Source organism: Pseudophryne corroboree, chromosome 6 (assembly GCF_028390025.1).
Source record: "Pseudophryne corroboree isolate aPseCor3 chromosome 6, aPseCor3.hap2, whole genome shotgun sequence".
Taxonomy (NCBI): domain Eukaryota; kingdom Metazoa; phylum Chordata; class Amphibia; order Anura; family Myobatrachidae; genus Pseudophryne; species Pseudophryne corroboree.
The window spans coordinates 345,538,614-345,560,501 of NC_086449.1; the positions used below are offsets into that span (position 1 = coordinate 345,538,614).

The 21,888-nt window shown below is 41.4% G+C and overlaps 1 protein-coding gene across 9 annotated transcripts in view; it reads left to right on the plus strand.

The window, feature by feature from the left end:
• The window catches only part of TPM1 (tropomyosin 1), a 53,567-nt gene extending 39,291 nt beyond the window's left edge, over positions 1-14,276 (plus strand). For 5 of the 9 annotated variants that reach the window (XM_063926517.1, XM_063926515.1, XM_063926524.1 and 2 more), the window contains one exon: positions 5,315-5,501. In XM_063926517.1, the coding sequence (XP_063782587.1) occupies positions 5,315-5,318 (4 nt within the window). In that variant the 3' untranslated portion in view covers positions 5,319-5,501. Of the gene's footprint in view, positions 1-5,314; positions 5,502-13,004 lie in introns of those variants that run through there. The other 4 variants (XM_063926518.1, XM_063926516.1, XM_063926523.1 and 1 more) reach the window with 1 other exon arrangement.
• The last annotated feature ends 7,612 nt before the right edge of the window (positions 14,277-21,888 follow it).

The following is a 21,888-nucleotide window of genomic DNA, read 5'->3' on the forward strand; positions in this document are numbered from 1 at the left end:
CTGGCCGATTTTTGGAAAGATATGAACGATCTCGTTCATAAATGAACGAGAACTCGTTCATATCTTTCAGTGTGGAGGCTCCAGCGATGAACGATGCGCGTCCCCGCGCTCGTTCATCGCTGGTCTCCCGTCGGCTGTGCATGCAGGCCAATATGGACGATCTCGTCCATATTTGCCTGCACTTCAATGCAGCCGCGTGACGGGGGGAGTGAAGAAACTTCACTCCCCCCGTCACTGCCCCCCCCCCCGCCGCCGGGTCGCTCGTCGGCCGTATCCGCCGTCGGGCAGCTCGGCGGCGGATCGGCTAGTGTATAGGGCCCCTTAGAGTGCCCAGTCTCCTGCGGAGCCCGTCTATTCCCCATGGTCCTTACGGAGTCCCCAGGAATCCACTACGGACTACGAGAAATAGATTTACCGGTGAGTAAAATCTTATTATTATTTTTTTAGCCATATATTTTGTTTGTTTTTGGATGGATTCTATATTTTCTAAAGTCCCCACTGAAGCCATTGCATGCTAATAAGTCACTTATATTATATGTTGAAAATATATTTTTCTAATGCGAAGAGTGTAGTAAGACGAGAGAATCTAATGTTTTGTGGTTATAAGTACCCCATCCTCTGCTCAATAAAATTACAGCTCCAGGTGCTAAAAGTAAAGAGATTGGCAATGGGGCTCATTCCGAGATGATCGTAGCTGTGCTAAATTTAGCACCGCTACGATCATTCACACTGACATGCGGGGGGACGCCCTGGACAGGGCTATCCCACCCCGCATGTCAGTGCCGCAACCCCCCCCCCCCATCCCGCAGAAGTGTAAAGGCATTGCACAGCGGCGATGCCTTTGCACTTCAAGAGTAGCTCCCGACCAGCGCAGCCTTAGCGTGCTGGCCGGGAGCTACTCATCGCTCCCCGGCCCGCAGCGGCTGCGTGTGATGTCACGCAGCCGCTGCGGCCCACCCCCCCGTTTGGTCCGACCACGCCTGTGTTGGTCGGACCGCGCCCACGAAACGGCGGCCAAACGCCGCTGTTCCTTCCTTGTCAAGCGACCGCTGCTGCCTGTCAATCAGGCAGAAGCAATCGTAGCATACAGACGGTCTTCGGCCGTCTGGCATACGCCGGCGCATGCGCAGTTCTGACCCGATCGCACCGCTGCGATAAATTGCTGCGTGCAATCGGGTCAGAATAACCCCCAATATACTATATGGGTAATTCAGAGTTGACCGCAGCAGCACATTTGTTAGCAGTTGGGCAAAACCATGTGCACTGCAGGGGGAAGGGGTGGGGGGCGGCGGCGGCAGATATAACATGAGAAGAGAGATAGATATGGGTGGGTTATTTTGTTTCTGTGCAGGGTAAATACTGGCTGCTTTATTTTTACACTGCAATTAAGATTTCAGATTGAACACACCACACCCAAATCTAACTCTCTCTGCACATGTTATATCTTCGCCCCCCCCCCCTCCCTCCTGCAGTGCACATGGTTTTGCCCAACTGCTAACAAATTTGCTGCTGCGATCAACTCTGAATTACCCCCAATGTTAAGCTGGGTACACACTTAAACTGTTGTCGGTGAACGGGCTGACCACTGTAAAGGTGTGTATGCAGGTTCGTTGTAGGACTAATAGCCAGTAAACTGCATAAAACGCTCCTGCAATGATTGGGTTGCATGTCATGGGCAGTTTTATATCTATTTTATTGCGCGACCTCCCAATTCCATAGAAGCACATACATACTGAGCTAATTCTAGCATGCTGGGTTTACGGAGCTCACAGGGCGTCAAGCTGGGTACAGAGTTTACCCGATCATCTAAGTGACCGCAAAGGTGTGTGCTCGGCATTAGAAGTTATGCATAGCATGGCAAATCAAGTGAGTAATCTACGATATTCAGCACTCCATCTGGCCACTTAGAACACCAGCATTCTTAGAAAATGTAACCAATCTTTCCATTTGTGTCGCCAAAATAAACATTTGAAATACCTGTAAATATGATCAGCAGATGACTGCAATCAGTATATTGCCATTTTATTACTACAATAACAGGAAGCTTGGCCCAGTTATCCAATAATTATCTGTATGATCTGGCCACCTAAAACTCAAATACTTAAAGAATAACAAATTGTCAATAACTATAATCTTTCCATAGAGGGGAGGTATTGATGGAAGAGCTCTTTAAAAAAAAAAAAAAAAAAGAGTTCTCCCCACAAAGGTTCAGTTTCAGTGTCTTGTACACTTTTAGACTTCTCCACCTCTTACCTCCATGTAGCTCATTAGTGCCTCCACTATTGTCTGGGTCACCAGATGTTTTAAATAGGAAGCTGACCATGTCCCACCCTAGGGCTTGGTCTGCTAGCATGATAGGGTGTGTGGACGCAGCACCTGATTAGAATACTTGTGATACTGTCAAATTGGGACCTGCATTTAGAAAACCTCTCCGGGCAGTGCTAATTGAATCTTTTGCACTTGTCTCTACCTCTGAAGGTACCTGTGCAGACTGTGCGGCTTAGTGCTGGCTTTTGGACCTAAATTGCTAACTCTGTGTACTTAAACCAAGGATCCAAGTCTACGTCCTAGAGGAAGCCAATACATGTGAGACAGGATGGCTGGTAGATGTGGTTGGAAAATAACTACTTCTAACACTAAACAGTCATCGTACAACTGTGCTAATGAAGATCCATATTGTATGTATGGCAAGATCTAACGATCTGGGTCCCCAGCCAATGTAAGGCAGCCAATGCAAGAACTCTCCTTCTGCAATCTGTATACAATGGACTTAACTGTGCACTAAATTACAAGGCAAAACACAAGTTATTTGGAGAGATTCATCTCTCAGCTGTCCAGTTTGGCTCTTTTCAAATAATGGAGTCTCAGGGTTAGAGGTGGGCACTACAAATCTTTTTAAGGATAATGTAAGGTGAGCTTTCTACGACTGCTTTTTGTATAGTTTTCTATGCCATAATGTAAAACCAAGATTGCTTACTAGCTATTGGTTCACATAGTTTTGAGCAGTGGATAATGTTGTTGGAGTTGTACTGGCTGAAGACCACCAGATACTGAGGGATAAATATATGAATCATCCGTTTTTCTAGTATTTTAAAAGCAGTCCCATAGCCAACTAAAGTACCAAACCACTTTCTCTACTATGCAGCAATTTTGATGGATTTTTGTAAACCTCCGTCTATGTCCATCTGTTCTACGTCTGTATTGTGAGTTTTTATAATGGTATTTTGACAAAACGCTGTAAAACAAATCAGTCTGGCCAATAGGAAGCATAGGAATCACACTACAATGAAGGCAATTATGTATCGAATTATGGGGATTCAGTTAGGATCCCTGCGATCAGAATACTGATGGGCGGGGTAGGTTAGGTTTAGGCTGCAGGGGGGGGATAGGTTAAGGGTTAAGGTTAGGCTTCGAGGAGGGGGGTTAAGGCACCACTGCCAAGGGTGAGGGTTAGGGGGGGGGGAGGTAAGTATACTTACCTTCCCCTGCCGAGATTCCAAACATGAAGATGCTGCAGTCGGTATTCCAAGAGCAATAATTATTATAGAAAAGGAGCAATGTTAAGTAATTAGCGTTTAAAAATGTTTGCAATGACTAGGGTAGCATTTCTTATTTTATGATATGCCTATAAACTGTTGCCCATATCATTAAAAACATTTTTAAACACCAATTAACAATACATAATTGTCATCATTAGAATTTTTTTTTGATTCCTCGGATTCTGATGGAACAGATTGCTTTAAAAAACACTATGTGTGAGTTATGCCGCTTATCGCAGCCACCTCATTCATTTGGACATCTTTTCGTCCATTTCTAAAGCAGATACTCAGTAAATATGGGTTTCTATACTTTTAATTGAGCAATGTTAATGAAGGATGGAATGATCACTGTTCCGTCCTTTATTAGCATACATGTCGCTAGTGATATTGTCAGGTTTGATGTGCAGCACATAGAACCTGATGTCTCTAGTGACTGCGGGCACCATCGTATAGGCCATACACACTGCCCAATATGCTCCGATGTGAGCAATTCGCCAGATCGAACAACATATCGCTCAGTGTGTAACTCTTGATCCTCTTCTAGAACAATAGAAGGTGAAAGCACTTTACAAACGTCTGTATAAACTATGAGCATTGAATGTCACTGATCAGCTTCTAATCAAGAACAAACCATGTAACTAATATTTTAAAACAATTAGTGAAATCATTGTATAGTAACGTGGTGTTCTGGTAGAAAAGAAAACTCTTCATCAGCTAGTGATGAGGCTTGTAGGCCTGGTCACCGCCTCATGGTGCATTATTTCTGTACCACTATGGCGATAGTACTGCATTTATCAAATAATCAGTGTTCGACTCTAAGGTGTTTTAACAATGTTTGAGTGAAAATTCTATACTTTGAGAGCTCACAAGTGTAGACAGGAAAAAAAATATTCCAATGAGCAATACCAGCGAGCCATTTTGCAGTAAGAATGAAGGCTTAGTAGGCAATGCATATAGGTTGAACGGAGCTCAATGAAGTTTAAGACATGCGTAATAGTGGAAACTCTAGCAATTCCATTGTTAGAGATTAGGTTTAGAGCAGGTATTCCCAACATTGGTCCTCGAGGCACACGAACAGTCCAGGTTTTAGTAATATCCATGCTTGCGCACAGGTGACTTAATTTGTACCTCCATTATTTTGATTTAACCATCTGTGCCAAAGCCTGGATATTACCAAAATCTGCACTATGTCCCGTACACACTGGCCCATATGTCGGCCGTTCTATTGAACGGCCGATATATCGCGGGTCCGTCGGCCAGTGTGTACGGGCAATGTGTCTGTGAACTCCGTCGTTTACAGGCATATCGCGGAGGCACTGCAGCATAGCTGACGGCCAATATACCTACCCATGTATTGTGGCATCGCTGTGTGTGTATGGGTGATCAGTCGACCGCCTGAACACATGCTGCGGCAGCTGACAGTGATTGACAGTTGAACTGGGTGGGCGTGTGTACACGCCTGCCCAGTTCATGACCTCAGTCCCCGACTGATCGGGCAGTGTGTATGCACAGCACACTGCCCGGTCCAGCTTTAGATATATCTGCAGATATCTATCATTGTGTACCCACCTTATGTTTGCCTTGAGGATGCCTGGTTTAGAAGGACTTGAACTCTCCTATAGTTACTTTATTGCATGTTGTAAGAACAGGCCAAGTTGTTTGCATGTCGCTTGCTTATACCCCACCCCATACCCTTCTACCTAAGCCACCTTCACTGTCTGATCACTTTTTTAGTTTTTTGTTCTCCATGTATTTGTTTTGTTTTCTCCTTGCAGATAAGATTCTTTGCTTGATATGGTCCTCTTTATCATACCTGGGCTGGATACGCGACTTTCTGCTGTCCTACTTTCCCACTCTCTTCTTGGAACTATTACATATGTCATTCTGTATTAAGCTTCAAGTCACTTTTCTGCTGTACAGACACACTGTAAAATAAAAGACCCACTGTGTATTTTCTCTCTACTTTTCTGCATTATTTATTAAAAGCCTTAAGTGAACCTTTAATAAAACTTCAAATATGTACTTTTGACACTTGTAGGAGATCTCTCTGTATGTGAAATCTGTATTTTATATAACATTTATCATTAGCATCCTTTGATTTAATGGGGTTTAAAAGGGACACCTTTTTTGCTGGAGGCATTTTGTAATAGCATTGTCTGGGTCTATCAGCTGAAGGAGGACGTGCTCGGTAAACTGCCTCTATTGTCTCAGGTCTGGTGACGTGGAAGGTTTCGGATACATCAAGCGAGCCAGCATTATTCTAAAGTGGTAATTTATGCTAAACCAGATGGTTATCTCTGAAAGCAGGCTAAATCGGAGTTTCTGCATAAGAATAATGGCTCAAGATAACTTATGGGATAGTATTTGTTGCTTCTGCTTATTTATTAACCGTTTCTAATATAGTGCAGCATATTCCGTTACGCTTTACAATTGGAACAACAGTAATAGAACAAAACTGGGTAATAACAGACAGAGGTAGGAATGCCCTGCTCGCAAGCTTACAATCGATAGGGAAAAAGGCATTGATATACAAGGATATATGCTACCTATTGCATAATGGTTCACCAGATTGCAAAGGTTCTTAATGGGCTGTATGATATGGTCACCCAGCAATGTTACGCCTAACCCCCCCCCCCCCCCCCCCCCCTCCCCTTTCCAGTCTGCAGGGTATCTGATCAGTATGAGGACAGGCAACCTTACCACCCAGTTTACACTGGTATGGCTATATTGGGATGGATGTGGCTACCTGATTTTTATGTACATATCATACCCGCCAACATTTTACACACAAAAATCGGTACAAATTAGAAAAGGGGCCTTTTCCTATACTTTCAGTGGAAGCTTGGAGAGCCAAAAATCGGTACAGACCATAAAAAAAGGTACTGTACCTGCCAAAAAGGTACAGTTGGAGGGTATGACATATTACATTGGCAGACCTCTGCTATGTGTGCATGTGGAATTTGGAGCCATTCCAGATAGATGGTAAATTAATGTGTATGCTGTCAGCTGATTGTAAATAAAAATAATGAACACTCCACCCTAATGGAAAACTACACAAATTGGCCCTCTTATCTTCAGTAACAGCATTGTTTGTGTAGAGAACAAATTAAATTATATGGAAAATACAAACACAAAATATTTTTTTTCCCCTCAGCACAATAAAAAGTACCGGCAATAAGACTTGGACACTGCATGATAATAGAGACTTCAGAGAGCTTGGTTGCATATATTTGCAAAGATGTGGTTAAGCCATCAGGCCGCATCAAGGCTTCTCTGTTGCACAAAGCTGCCAAAATGCCACACACTGCAAACGCACTGTTCACCGATAATAGAATGAATACATTGAAGAGTTTAACTAAAACAAAACAGCATTGGGTTCTGATAAACATACTTAAATGTGGGCATCTGTAATTTATTTATTATTTATTAACTGTTATTTATATAGTGCACACATTCTGCAGCGCTTTACAGAGATAATAATTATAATATGAGATAATTTTTGGATCACGACTAGTGCATGCAGGGAAAATATCTGTTCTATTGATGCCATTACTAGGTAACAGACTAGCTTACAAATTGCAATCTTTCAAGACTACTTGTCAGGATTAGGAATTAGGTTCAATACTACATTTATTACGTGTCATTTATAGGTGTAATGGGAATAATGGATGTTGGAGAAGAGGGGGGAGTTATCAGTGGCTGAATGTTAGTCTAACAGTGAGTCAGTTCTGTACAGGAACCAGATGTTACCTCTCATCAGGCTTCTTATCTATAGTCGCAGCTCCACCCAGCGCTCTGTAACCCCTTCCTGGTATGCTGCATAAAATTGTATAAATTGTTTGTTTTTTTAATACACTGGTTCATGGTGCATTCACAATTTGGTGTTAACAGTACCAAAACAAAATTTTGTAATTTTAAATTACACTTGCAATATGATGTAATCAAAATATGTATAATAAATTGTGTTTAAATACTTGAAAACACTACTTTACCAAAAACAAAGCAGTAACTGTTGTGTTATACTTGCTGATCAAAGGCAAGCAATAACATCAAAGTAATGACGAGCACCTTGTGTGAGCACTTTGCTTTATGACAATAACTGAATAATTTATTGCCTGTCATGATAATACCTGCCTTCAATCACCCCGCATCCACCTCTTGCTGAGAAGTTCCCACCTATGCCTAGTTGTTCATAGTTGCACTAAAACTTATTCATCAATGGTGGTATACAGATTTGGTAAGGATAGTAACTACTGATAGAACTCTGTTTGACAACCCATGGAAAATAATGGTGTCAGACTTAATTATGCCCCACTACCAAGGTGTAGATATATTTTGGAAAAATTACCATATGCATCTGACAATATATGCAAACCATATGAACGGTGACCGAATTATAACCATTTTGGTGAGCTCTGAAGTCTACTATGGTTTGTGTGGTAAGTGGAAGAAAGGCTTGTCCCAGCTGTGAATATCTTCCAGTGCGGTTCTCGCTTTGAAAAGGTATTGTACGCTGTCCTATTGTATTTTAACAGATACATGTGTTCTAACGTGTTCTCTTGTAATTAACTGTAACAATTGGATGGTGTGGAAAATAACTTGTACAGCATGCTTTGCGTTTTAGAAATTGTGTCTAAAATAGATTAGGTCATTAAATGTATATAAATATGTCTATTTGTGTTTTTCAGTATCTATTTTAGTTTTAATTATTTGAATAATTATCCTGAGATGTCTATTATTAATCTAAACTTACCTGTGTTTACTAACTTGATCCCATATTACATGGTTGCAGTTTTGTTGCTCTCAATTGTCTGGTTTGAACTATATCCCATTTTCTTGCACGGAAATAAGATTTTATTTTATATAGCAAAGAGTAAGTGCAATTGAACTGTAATTTATGCCTTTTTTTTTTTTTTGGGGGGGGGGGGGGGTGTAATATAACTATGGGACACTTCAGAGTATTTGTACATAGGGGCCTGTGCAGCACCATGCACATTTGACAGTATATTTTGAGGTTATGTCCACCACCAACAGCTCCTACACACTTCTGGAGTATTTTTTTCCCTTGAGATGTGGTTTGCTTAGCAACAGCAGCAAATCTGTCTATTTTACACCAGGCATACATCTGACGTGTTCCCACTTTGGAAAGCATTTTTTTTTTTAAACAACTTTATTTCAGTTTGCAAAAATCACACACACAACTAGGATAAGGAAGGTAAATACAGTACACATTGGAATCGACAATCAGAGCGAAGAAAACATCAATGCAGTAAAAAAGTGTAACTGATATAGGAAGTCACATTGAATATAGAACAACCTATATCAAAGAAATAATCGAACCTTCACACATAAACAAAGAAGAAAATCAATACAAATATATATACGAGGGGGACAAGGGAAAGAAAAGGGGAGGATGGGGAGTGGGCGGGGGATCTGTAGCTATTATTCAAGGCTGGTTCACACATAATGACAATAAATTATATTAGTATCACAGAACATTGAGAGGAGGGCACCATCCCTTTACCATATCAGTTATCATCCCAACTAGAACAAATATTACGAAGTGTTACCTTCCGAACTCTGTTGTCTATATATATATACCACTGAGTTGTTTCAAAAATGCTATACACCTGGTCTCGCTGACTGGGTTCTAGGGATTCAATAAATGGATTCCATTTCCTATGGAATTTGGACACACCTTGTTTGATATCCGGGAGTGTGGAACGTCTGTCAAAGTATACAAGCTGGTATAAAGTTTGTTTGACTGCGGATAGGAATGGGGGTGTTTTAACCGTCCAATTCTGCATAATTTTTTTTGCCACAGTGACAACTGTAGTCAATAAAGGAATAATGGACCTCCTGGCTGCACCAAGGTTCCAATAATCGAAATTCGCACACAGTAAAGCTAATGAGTCAGGTTGTTGGCGCAAAGAAAAGATATTGTTGATAAAGGCCAGCACTTTATTCCAAAATTTGCAAATTTTTCCACACTCCCAGATATTATGGAACAACGTCCCTGAAATATGGCCACATTTAAGACATTTCCCCGTCTTGTCAGCGACCACGTGTTTACGTTGTGCTTGTGATATATAAGTTTTATATATCATTTTGACATGAGTCTCCTGTAGAGAGGCCGAGGGCAGATATTTCAAGGTGTTCTCATAATATTTGAACAGGAAAGCATTTTTATAAGCAACAAATATGTTCGCTATTAGTCATTTAAATTATAAAAATTGTAAAAACCTGTAATATAGCAGAAACAAAGCAGTCTTGACTAAAGGAAAACAAAAATTTACTTGAATCAGGCTCACAAAAGTACAGGGAGTCCAAAAAGGCCCTGTGCTATGAAAGTCTCCATGCAGAGAATGTGTTCTAAGTAAAATGTCAACATAATTGTTTTTGAACACTTTATTTTACATGCAATAAAACAGGAATTGTTATGTACTTATCTACATTAAGTGTTGTCCCTCTCAGTCCTCCCACAGCTGTAGAGGAGCTCACTGCAGAGGGGCTTTCTGAACTCCCCTGTATAAAATCTATGCCCGAGTGTCAAAGAAAGCACTAATCTTGGTCAGCGGTGCGTTTGCAAATAACCATATTCTGCTATTTGCTCCTGACCCTTCCGCTTTCCAGAGTATAAATGCGTCTTTCCCAATCTGCATGTGTTCCCAATAGCATGAACATTCTACTGCTGTACCTGGCCTACTTTAAAATACCCTCATTCTGCCATCTAGATATATAAATGGTAGAATCACAGAAATTTGCATGGGAGCATATATGTGCACAAATTGTTCTAGGCATGCGCAGTGCTGGTTAATGCAAGATTCCCTATCCTAACTGGTGTAATACTTGCATAGCATCAGACCCCTTTCATTTAAGTGATACACAGTGAATGGATTACTCTGTGAATGCTATACGTGAGAGGTTTCAACAAGCTGTAATTCCCTGAAACTGTTAAAATAGGGGGAATATGGAAAAAGGGCCACAAATATTACTGCAGTGACTGCACAACTGGATCATATGGTGGCCTAATAGTGAGGTCTGTAGATGACTTGGTATATAGGCCTACAGTGCATCCACAAGGTATTCACAGCGCTTCACTTTTTCCACATTTTGTTACAGCCTTATTCCAAAATGGAATAAATTAATTTTTTCCCTCCAAAATTCTACACCCAATACCCTATGACGACAACGTGAAAACAGGTGGTTGGTTTTTTTTTTTTTAGATTTTTGTTAACTTATTTTAAAAAAAAAAATGAAATCACATGTACAGAAGTATTCACAGCCTTTGTTGATGCAGCAATGACAGCCTCAAGTCTTTTTGAATAGGATGCAACACGCTTGGCATACCTATCTTTAGGCAGTTTTGCCCATTTCTCTTTGCAGCACCTCTCAAGCTCCATCAGGTTGGATGGGAAGCATCGGTGCACAGCCATTTTCAGATATCTCCAGAGATGTTCAATCGGATTCAAGTCTGGGCTCTGGCTGGACCACTCAAGGACATTCAGAGTTGTCCTGAAGCCACTCCTTTGATATCTTGGCTGTGTGCTTAGGGTCGTTGTCCTGCTGAAAGATGAACAGTCGCCCCAGTCTGAGGCAAAGAGCGCTCTGGAGCAGGTTTTCATCCAGGATGTCTCTGTACATTGCTGCATTAATCATTACCTCTATCCTGACTAGTCTCCCAGTTCCTGCTGCTGAAAAACATCCCCACAGCATGATGCTGCCACCACCATGCTTCACTGTATGGATGGTATTGGCCTGGTGATGAGCGGTGTCTGGTTTCCTCCAAACATGACGCCTGGCATTCACTCCAAAGAGTTCAATCTTTGTCTCATCAGTCCAGAGAATTTTGTTTCTCATGGTCCGAGAGTCCTTCAGGTGCATTTTGGCAAACTCCAGGCAGGCTTCAATGTGCGTTTTTACTCAGGAGTGGCTCCCATCTGTCCGCTCTACCATACAGACCTAATTGGTGGATTGCTGCAGAGATGGTTGTCCTTCTGAAAGGTTCTCCTCTCTCCACAGAGGAATGCTGTAGCTCTGACAGAGTGACAATCGGGTTCTTGGTCACCTCGTTGACTAGTGCCCTTCTCCCCCGATCACTCAGTTTAGACAGCCGGCCAGCTCTAGGAAGAGTCCTGGTGGTTCTGAACTTCTTCCATTTACAGATGATGGAGGCTACTGTGCTCATTGTGACCTTTAAATGCAGCAGATATTTTTCTGTACCCTTCCCCAAATGTGTGCCGCCTTGGAGGTCTACAGACAATTCCTTTGGACTTCATGCTTGGTTTGTGCTCAGACATACACTGTCAAGTGTGGGACCTTATATAGACAAGTGTGTGCCTTTGCAAATCATGTCCAATCAACTGAGTTTACCACAGGTGGACTCCAATTAAGCTGTAGGAACATTTCGGGGATGATCCGTGAAAACAGGATGCACCTGAGCTCCATTTTTAGCTTCATGGCAAAGGCTGTGAATACTTATTTACATGTGATTTCTTAGTTTTTTATTTTTAATAAATTTGCGAAAATCTCAAACTGTTTCACGTTGTCATAATGGGGTATTGTATGTAGAATTTTGAGGACAAAAATGAATTTATTCCATTCTGGAATATGGCTGAAACATAACATACTTTTCGGATGCACTGTATATCCTATGTATGTGCTGTGGTAAATTGCAGCTGGCGATCGCTCTCAATTGCTAATGGAATTAATGGAGGGATCGCCAGCTGCGAATAGTCAGTCCTGCACGCCATGCAACATGTTGTGTTACAGCATGCTACATGGTTACATCTGTATATTACACAAACGCACCCAACGAGTATATATGCAAATATATATTTTTACTTTAAGCTCTCTGTAAACAGTTAAGAATTTGTTACAGAGAGGCAAAATTTAGCAGCCGAAGACCCATACACTTAATTTTTCATGTGGGAAAAAAACACATGGAGCAAGAGGGCAGAGGACATTAAAATACCGTAACCATTATGGAGTGCTTTTGCTACATGCATAATCAGTGGAGATCAGTAGGGACAAATTTAAAGTTTAAAGGGAAAATAAACTATTTCTCAATATCTGAAAGACTATGTATAACGGAGATGATTATTAACTGGAATATTAATACTAAATCCATCCATATTAATACTTTACTTTAGTTATACTTAAATATGTAAAATATTCCTGTTTAACAAAATCTCTTATTTTTAATTAGTGGCATAACTATCACAAGCTACAACAGAATGATCCACACTTACTCTAGTGAAAACCTAATATCCATGCAAAAGAATTGGACTGTTTACTTATCCATTATAAGCATGTGTGTGTGTGTGTGTGTGTACATAATGGAAACTGTATTTCTCCCCATCCCAATCAGATAGTGTGATGCAAGTAATTTCATGCACACATTGTATGGATCTATTTTCCTTGAACAATTTACATTCATAACTCTACCTTATTTTTTTGTCTTAGAAAAAGTGACACATGCAAAGGAGGAAAACTTAAATATGCATCAGATGTTGGACCAAACGCTTTTGGAATTAAACAACATGTAAAACGATCTGCTGGCTTTTATCTGTGACATCTGGTTTTCCGAAGACACTGCTTGTCGAGAAATCCCTTTGGGAAAAACACAGGGCTGGGATGGGGATGGAAATTTTCTGTTTGTTTTTCCCCCAAATATTTTCTCTCCAAATGACTACAGGTTAAATGGGGTGTCTTTATGTCAACTGATATAAACTGGGACGGAATGGTTTAGAATGCAGTTAGCTATTGTGCCAAGTATGGATGACCTGTTAATGGCCAAAATGTTTCACGCATCTGTTTATGTATTTTTTTTCCAGTTTTAACGGTTTCTTTGGGTAGCTTCTTGCGTGCTAATTTTATAAAATCAATAGTGCCTTTTGTGTATTCCACTTGTAAAATCCTCACCAATAACAGTATTTGGTCTATTTTTGTTACCTTTTATTAAATTTATGATCCTGTTTTGGAGGATTTTATGGAGTGGAACAATATACAAAAGTGAATACCTTTAAAATCCAACACCGCGTTGGGCAGCTAAATGATGGGGAAACATGAACAGCTCTGAAATATTGTGTCTAGTTAATTGTCCCACAAACAGCAGTTTCTTTACAAATGTGTTTTTTTTTTTTTTTTTTTACTTTTGTGGTCTTTGTAAGGTTATGAGGATAAAGCCAAAGTTAGAACATCTTGTCCATACATGAGCAATAAACCATTTTTAGATCTCATAAGGCAATATGGAGTATACCCAATACTTACAATATGAAAGGTTGTTGGAATTTACATGGTTTTTGTAATATTGTATAACGGTTTATAGAATTTAGATTATTTAAATTGTATCTAATTTAAAAATGTGAAACTTCAGAAGTTGCCAATTATGGACTTATTATGTATGATCTTGCATTTTAATACCATAAGGGTTAAGAGAAATACAACTTGCACTTCTGTTCTAGTTTATATTGTCTAACTGCATTCCTCCTCTCCTTTTATACATACATGGTTTTTGTTTTAATTCAATGCAAAGGTTCTAATTATTCCAGAATAATTTAAATTTGGGAGAGCTTAAATACATATACATCCATGTGGACATAAATCTTGCAATGCCTCACTTCTATGTTTTTTTTGTTTTGTTTTTTGTTTTGTTTTTTTACACTAGTTTTAGATTTGAACCAAAAAATGTAAAACCTTGTAATATGGAATAAAAAGCACACTTGAAATTTTCTATATTTTTGTGTCTTCATATGTTGTGCTATTTTCTTGTACTTAATGTTGACTTCACACATCTCAGGTAAGCTAATGTACTAGGGCTGTAGCTGACTGTAAAAGATTATCAATCATTAAAATTGGATTCAAAATGATTTAGAAGTCCGTTCAATTACTACCGATGTACTGCTGGACATCACAACACTGTACAAGCTACTATTTGCTAATTTTTCTTCTTGCCTCTGTGGGGTGTGCGGAAAAATATGTAAGTGTTTGTAGTAGAGTTCTTTTGCCCAATCATTCCCAGAGGCACTCTGTATCACATCGCCTAGTAATTGAAGCACCTCCTCCTTGCATTTTAGTAAAAATACATTTACAGTGAAAAATATGACAATTTCTTTTACAATACAGAAGTGATTTTTAAATTTTTTTATTTGGGTTTTATTGTATGGCCAAAATGCATATACAAATATAGATAAAAACATTTCCAGAAAGCACCAAAATAAGATGAGCAAGGGGATCAAAGTCCCACACATAAAAGTACATACATAAACGAATAAATTGGAGATTTGACATGTTTTCAAATAGGAACCTTAAAACTGTAGGAGATAATAAAGACCAAAGAGAAATAAAAAGATTTAAAAAAGAAAGAATGACTGAAAAGGAGAGACCATACCCCAGGACAGGAGCACTGAAATTAAATCATTAGGAGAAAGTTGTGGCGGCCTTCAATATATAAGCAAGCAGGCAATGAGGTAAAAAACCTGCAACATTAGTTTGAACACAGACCATAGTGTAATAAGCTAATTGAGATAGACAGCATATACCCATAAATGATAGAGAGAGTACCATATCGAGAATATGACAAAAGTAACTTCAGCCCCAACAGTACAAACACCTCTGAAAATACACCTCAAGGATTAGGAGTAGCAGTGTGTAAACTAAGGATCCCAAACATGGTTAAACTCCACTATGAAGAGCGGAGCTAATCTTTTCCATGTTAGCAATGAACCAAATCTTAGATAAAACCATATGCGTGGGTGGAGGAGATGGCTGCTTCCAGCATTCAGCCAGCGGCATGAAGCACATGGAGGACAAGTTTATTAGAGGAGGCGTTAAAACTGGAAACCAGTATCCCCAAGAAGGTTGTCCAGTAAGGGAATGGAGTCTGAAAAATATTCCCCAGAAGAGACTGAATACCAGACAAATAAAGGGGAATTTTTAGGACACTTCCACCTTAAAATCCCCTACATCAACATAATGGGGAGGAGGATAAAGGGAAGATCTTATGTAATCTGGAAGGAACCAGATACCATCTACTGTAGATTTTTTTTATTTATTTTATTTTATGTGTTTTCCTTAATGAAGGATGAAAGAGGGCCAAGATCATTCTCCCAGCCACTTTCGAGATTGAGAGCTACATCCGAGGAGCTAAGCATGTTAGAAATGATAGCCTCTCTCATGGGAGAGCAATAACATAGGCCCTCAAAAGGCATGAAAGGCTTAACTATCTGTGACCTGGTCAAAGAGTTAAGATAAGAGTGAAGTTGCAGATATTCAAAAAGGAGGGGCTGGGAAATATATTTATGAGCTAGAGTCTAGAGAACACCAAGAGAAACCATCAATGAGGTCAAAGACAATACTAGGATGGTCAGGCTACTGAAACCAGGAGTGGGAGCAAAGAGTAGAGGATTCTGGAGGAAAGTCTGTGTTTTTCCTACAGGGGAGTGAGTGGGGATGGTTGAGAGGTGAGGTCAAAATGTCTAGTGCAGAGGAGCCAAATTGATCAGGTAAGCCTGGTAGCTAGGCTGAGATCATGAACCCAGCAGCCAACATTTACTGGAGGGAGAAGGGAGGTTAGGATAATTTAGAGTCCGCCGTTAGGGTAACTATGGGAGAGAAACAGATGAGTGCCTGGCTCAGGTGAGTAGCATAATAATATTTCTGTAGTTCAGGCAAGCCCTTTCTTCAAATGGACTTCTGGTTAAAGTGGAAACTTAGCTTTATTTGGTTGGGTAAGCCCCCCAAGACTAATGATCACTCTTTGCACCCAATGCAAATCCTCAGTAGGAATGGACAACACTTTAATTTTCACTGCAACCATGTGCCCAAACCATGAATTAGTCTGCGTCCTCCAATCTTGAAGATCAGACCTAATTACAGCAAAAAGGGATGGGAAATTATTTATATTGCGACCCATAGGAGCCAGTGATGTAAATACCTAGTACTTTTTTTTTTTTTTTTTTTTAATAGCGCCAGATAAGGTTAAGTGTGTGCCTAAAAGAGAGATGCAATGGTAAGGCTTCCAATTTGGAATAATTTATTTGATAACCAGAGACAGTGGAACAAGAAGGAAAAAGGGGTCTATTCATGAAGCAGGGAAAAGTGGAGAAGTCGCCCATGGCAACCAATGAGCATTGAAGTAACATTTATAATTTGCATACTATAAAATTATACAGAGCAGCTAATTGGTTGCCATGGGCAACTTCTCCACTCTTTCCACTGCTTCATGAATAGACCCCAACGTTTGAAAGACTGGGGATTGAAGTGTGAGGAGAAGAAAGAGTAAGTAAAACATTGTAGCAAATAATGACTGTTTATAGTCATTATCCCCGGCCACATTCCCATGGATATCGGTGTGTTGGAGTGGATTAAACGTGCAAGGGGCTCTATAAGGCAAAAATTAATGGCGAAAGAGCATCCTTGACTAGTACCATTACTAATTTAAAAAATATTAGAATCCTTACCATTCACCTGTACCCGGGCTGAAGAGAGGCCTCTTATGCTTTTTGATAACATGCATGAGATTAATTGTTATTCTGGTATTATCTCTTGCTTGTCGGCCAGGGACAAAGTCTGTCTGATCCGCATGAATGAGCTGGAGGAGAAAACCGTTTAGTCTTGTGGCATTACTGAGCAAATTGGGCCTATAATTTTAACAAGCATTCGGGTCATTCCCAGGTTCATGAATCCGAATAATACAGAAAATGAGACAAAGGTTTGCCTTAAATAAAGCTATTAAAAAGTCTACAATGGCGGGGTACTAAAATGGATTGAAACTTCTTATAATAGGCTAGAGATAAACCATCCGGTTTAGGGGCCCTGCCAGATTTTTTAAGTTTCAAAACTCTCTCATTTCTCTATAAAAATCTCAAAACAGCTGAAATACTTTGGCGCAACTAAATTTAGGAAGGCTGCATTTAGCAAGGAACAAGTTATCCTTATCCAAGGAAGAAGGGGCAAAATAGTTTTTTTTGGTGTTGTAAAGTGAGTAACAAAACTCTTCAAATACCTCCAACAATTCTGATGGCATCATGAGTTAATTCCCCGTTTCTAGCTTTAATAAATAAAATAATTTTAGAGGACAGTTTGGCTCTCAATTTCCTTGCCAAAATGTTATCATCCTTGTTGCCTTTTTATAATACAACTGGTTAAGGAGCCTAAGGCATAATTCAGTCTTATGAGAGCGTAAAATAGTGAGCTCGCCTCAGACCTTTATAAGCTGCTCCAAACATGCGGCGCTAAGAGATGACTTGTGGTCAGACTCAAGTCGGTTCAGTTTATCAGTCAGATCCAAAATAGCCTGAGTGCGGCTTTTCATAAGCCGTGAGACAATTTGGATAAGATGCCCCTGCAATACCGTCTTGTTAGCATACAGCATCATCTCTCCAACATCAGGTGTCTGGTTACAGGAGAAATACTCTGGCAGCAGGGCCGGTTCCAGCCCTTGTGGCGCCCCGGGCAAAAATAGGGGTGTGGCTTCTTACGGGGCATGGTCAGTTACGCCCCCATTTGTGCCCCCTGTAGAGTAGCGCCGCTGAAAGAAAAAATAAATGAATACTATCCCCGCTCCTGATTCCTGACCGCTGCAGACCTCCGCCGGCGCCGCTCCTCTCCTCGGATCTATGGGAGAGACGTCATGAGGTCTCTCCCATAGCACAGCATAGACACTAGAGGTCAATTATGACCCCTGGCGTCTGTGCCAGTCCCACGCGCACCACACAGCAAAGGTCCTCTCCACGAAGGGAAACTAGACGGCTAGCGTCTAGTTCCCGTCACAGCAGGGGACACACTAGCGGATCTTGCCATGGTGCGGCGACCTCCGGATGGCGGCGCCCCGGGCAAAAGTCCTGCTTGCCCATGGCAAGATCCGCTACTGTCTGGCAGGTTCTGAGAAATTTGCTCTAAAACATCCTTATGTTGTAAAAGGGATTCATTAAGGGTTGATTCTATATTGAAGTGGGAGAAGGGACCTTCTGACGTACCTAGGGGAGGAGACACGTCACCAGGGGGAGGAGCTACGGCCGAACAGGGTACCCGAAAAGTACCCTCGCGGGCTCGGTGGCTCGCTCCACTTCGCTCGCCCCCTGATTACTAAAGGTAATAGTTGGTGGCGTGGATAGTAGAGCAACTGTCCCGCTGGCCTAGCTCCTCCCCCTTGTGTCGCGGCTCCTCCTCCTGAAGGAAAAGGTCCCTTAGGCCACTTGGATCTAGCATCAACCATTCATTAAGGCACCAGGATGGTGGGGAAGAGAGAGGGTCTATACCTTATAGCAGAGGTTCTCAAACTCTGTCCTCGGGGGCACACACAGTGCATGTTTTGCAGGTCTCCTCACAGAATCGCAAGTGAAATAATTAGCTCCACCTGTGGACCTTTTAAAATGTCAGTGAGTAATTAATACACCTGTGCACCTGCTGGGTTACCTACAAAACATGCACTGTGTGTGCCCCCGAGGACCGAGTTTGAGAACCTCTGCCCTATAGTAACAGACACAGCAGCATGGTCGGACCAGGTAATGGGCAATATCTTTAATTCCAGCAGTCAAGTCATGGCCAATTCTAGTGTAAACTCCATGAACATGGGAAAAAAAATGTATATTTTGCAAGTAGTCATGGAGTCTCTAGTTATCAAATAGTAAATTGTTCTAGAAAAGAGAGAAGAGCTTTAGAGTTACACTCCCTTGAAGAGGTTAAGGAGTGAGGCAGGGAATAGAACCAGTCCTATTTATTAATGGTGGACTGTATTAAAGTCCCCAGCTAAAATAGTTACACCTTTTATGATACTGGGATAGCTTGGAGTCAAGCAGAGTAAAAAAGGAAGATTGATTAACATTGGGGGCATAAATATTCACTAGAGTGACCAGAACATTATTTAACAGAGGCTCTACTTACCAGTCCAGGAGGTCTCAGGTGTGCAGGGAGCTGTAAGGACAATGGGGGTAATTCAGAGTTGATTGCAGCAGCAAATTTGTTAGCAGTTGGGCAAAACCATGTGCACTGCAGGTGTGGCAGATATAACATTTACAGAGAGAGTTAGATTTGAATGGGTTATTTTGTTTCTGTGCAGGGTAAATACTGGCTGCTTTATTTTTACACTGCAATTTAGATTTCAGTTTGAACACATCCCACCCAAATCTAACTTTCTCTGCACATGTAATATGTGCCCCCTCCCCTGCAATGGTTTTGCCCAACTGCTAACAATTTTGCTGCTGCAATCAACTCTGAATTAGGCCCAATGGCAGGAGCTTTTATCAGAAGCCCTGACAGTCCTTCTCTTACCAATTCAGGTCGCTTGGGAACCTCGGCCCCACGTTTCTAAGAAGTGGCGAAGGGTCTCAATGAGGCTTTAATAAATAGAAGTCTCTAAAAACTAAAAATCTAAAGCTGGCTGGAGCACAGCATAGTGAGACCGGCTCCCATGACACATTTCTAAAAACTGGGGCTGATGGGAGATGAGTCTGCACACTCTTAGAATTCTTGAAGTGCCAGCTCCCGAAAACCACTGGTCTACACCCCAGTGTACCCTAGTGGATGAAGGAGTAAACAGAGTCACTATGGTATTTAACTCCTGAATTATTGTTAGAAATAGTTATAAATATTTACTTTCACAATTAAATGCGATAACCAGTGAAAGTTCTAAACATTATAACAAAAATAAATTAAAACAAATAAGAGCTACATACAGAACTTAGGGGCAGATGTATAAAACCACCCCCACAGCGCATCAGCCTAGTGCTAATGTGCTTTCTCACTCCCCCGTACGAATCACTGGTCATGCGCAAGATCTCGCTACTCATGAAATCTCCCGTGCCTATACCAGAGCCGGCACCCCACCACAGACATAATGTGAGCTGATACCTCTTCCCCCCCATATTGTAATTTCATACATTTACACCTTTTTTTATTTCCCTACTCCGTGACATTAGATTTATTTTTATTTGTTTGTAGATGTCAAAATAAGTAGAATTATGGTAGACTTTTTGTTAACTATCTTTCTTTGAAGTCCGATGGGTCCACAGGGGAGACAATGGGGTGTAGGTGGTGGATAGGACTGTGCACCAAACAGTTAAAGCTTTACATATCCCAGGATGCTCTGGTCCTTCCCTCTTATATCCCACCCACAGCCCAAGGCTATTCAATTTTGTCAACAAGCCAAAGTCAGCAGTAGCATAGGAGAGAAGGAAGACTGGTACACAGAAGAATCACACTCTTCACCCAACAGGGAAAGGAACCAGTGACCCAGAAGAAAAACTAATAGCCAGGAGTGTCAGGGTGGGTACCCTGTGGGCCATATGGACTTTGAAGAAAGAGAGTTCTCAAAGGTAAGCCTACCATAACTCTTCATTTCTCATACGTCCTAGAAGATGCTGGGGTATAGATGGTTCCGCAGGAGCCATGGGAACTTTTTCAGAGTGTGAACTGGCTCCTCCCTCTATGCCCCTCCTCCAGACCTCAGTTTAGAAACTGTGCCCAGACAGACTGGTCGCACTCTAGTGGAGCTCTACAGAGTTCTACTAAAAGACTTTGTTTAGGTTTTTTATTTTACAGGGAGACTGCTGGCAACAGCCTCCCTGCTTCGTGGGACTTAGGGGGAAGAAGTAGGAACCAACTTCCTATGTAGTTTCATGGCTCTGCTTCTGCTGACAGGACACCATTAGCTCCTGAAGGGTACTGAACACTAGCTGCAGCTATGCGCTCACTCCCACAGCTCGCCGTCACCCCCATAACAGCCAGAAGTCAGAAGACTGGTGAGTAGTGTTACCGGAGATCTGCAGAGAGGGACCTCCGGTCATCGTGACGGCTTAAGGTACCATGCAGTGACCAAGTATCAGGGTGCAAAAAAAAAAAGGGGGGGGAGGAGTGTATTATTTAGGTGTTATAACCTATAATGGCATTATATAAGTGCTCTACAAGTCTCTGTGTTTCACAGGAATTTGTTATTTTGGCGCGGAGTTGTGGACTGGCAATTCCCTTCTGTGTCCCTCTGACAGATTTTGCTGTGGGTCTGTCTCCAGTAGCCACGGAGTGTCTGTGGTGTGATTTTGCCCGTGTGTGACATGTTTGAGGCAGGGAGCTCTTCCCCTGAGGAAGCCATTTTAGGGACACAAGAATGTAATGTGGTGGCACTGCCGTCGCACCACGAGCCTGAATGGGTGAAAGAATTACGTGATAGTGTGAATCATATCAGTAAGAGATTGGATAAGTCTGAGTCTCAAGCAGAAAACTGGAGAAAATCAGTGGAAGACGTGATTTTTCATAGTTCTGCCTTTTCATCCACAGGGGACCCCTCTGGTTCACAAAAAAGGTCATTTGCACAAGTGGTACAAACTGCTACCGACACGGACTCTGATTC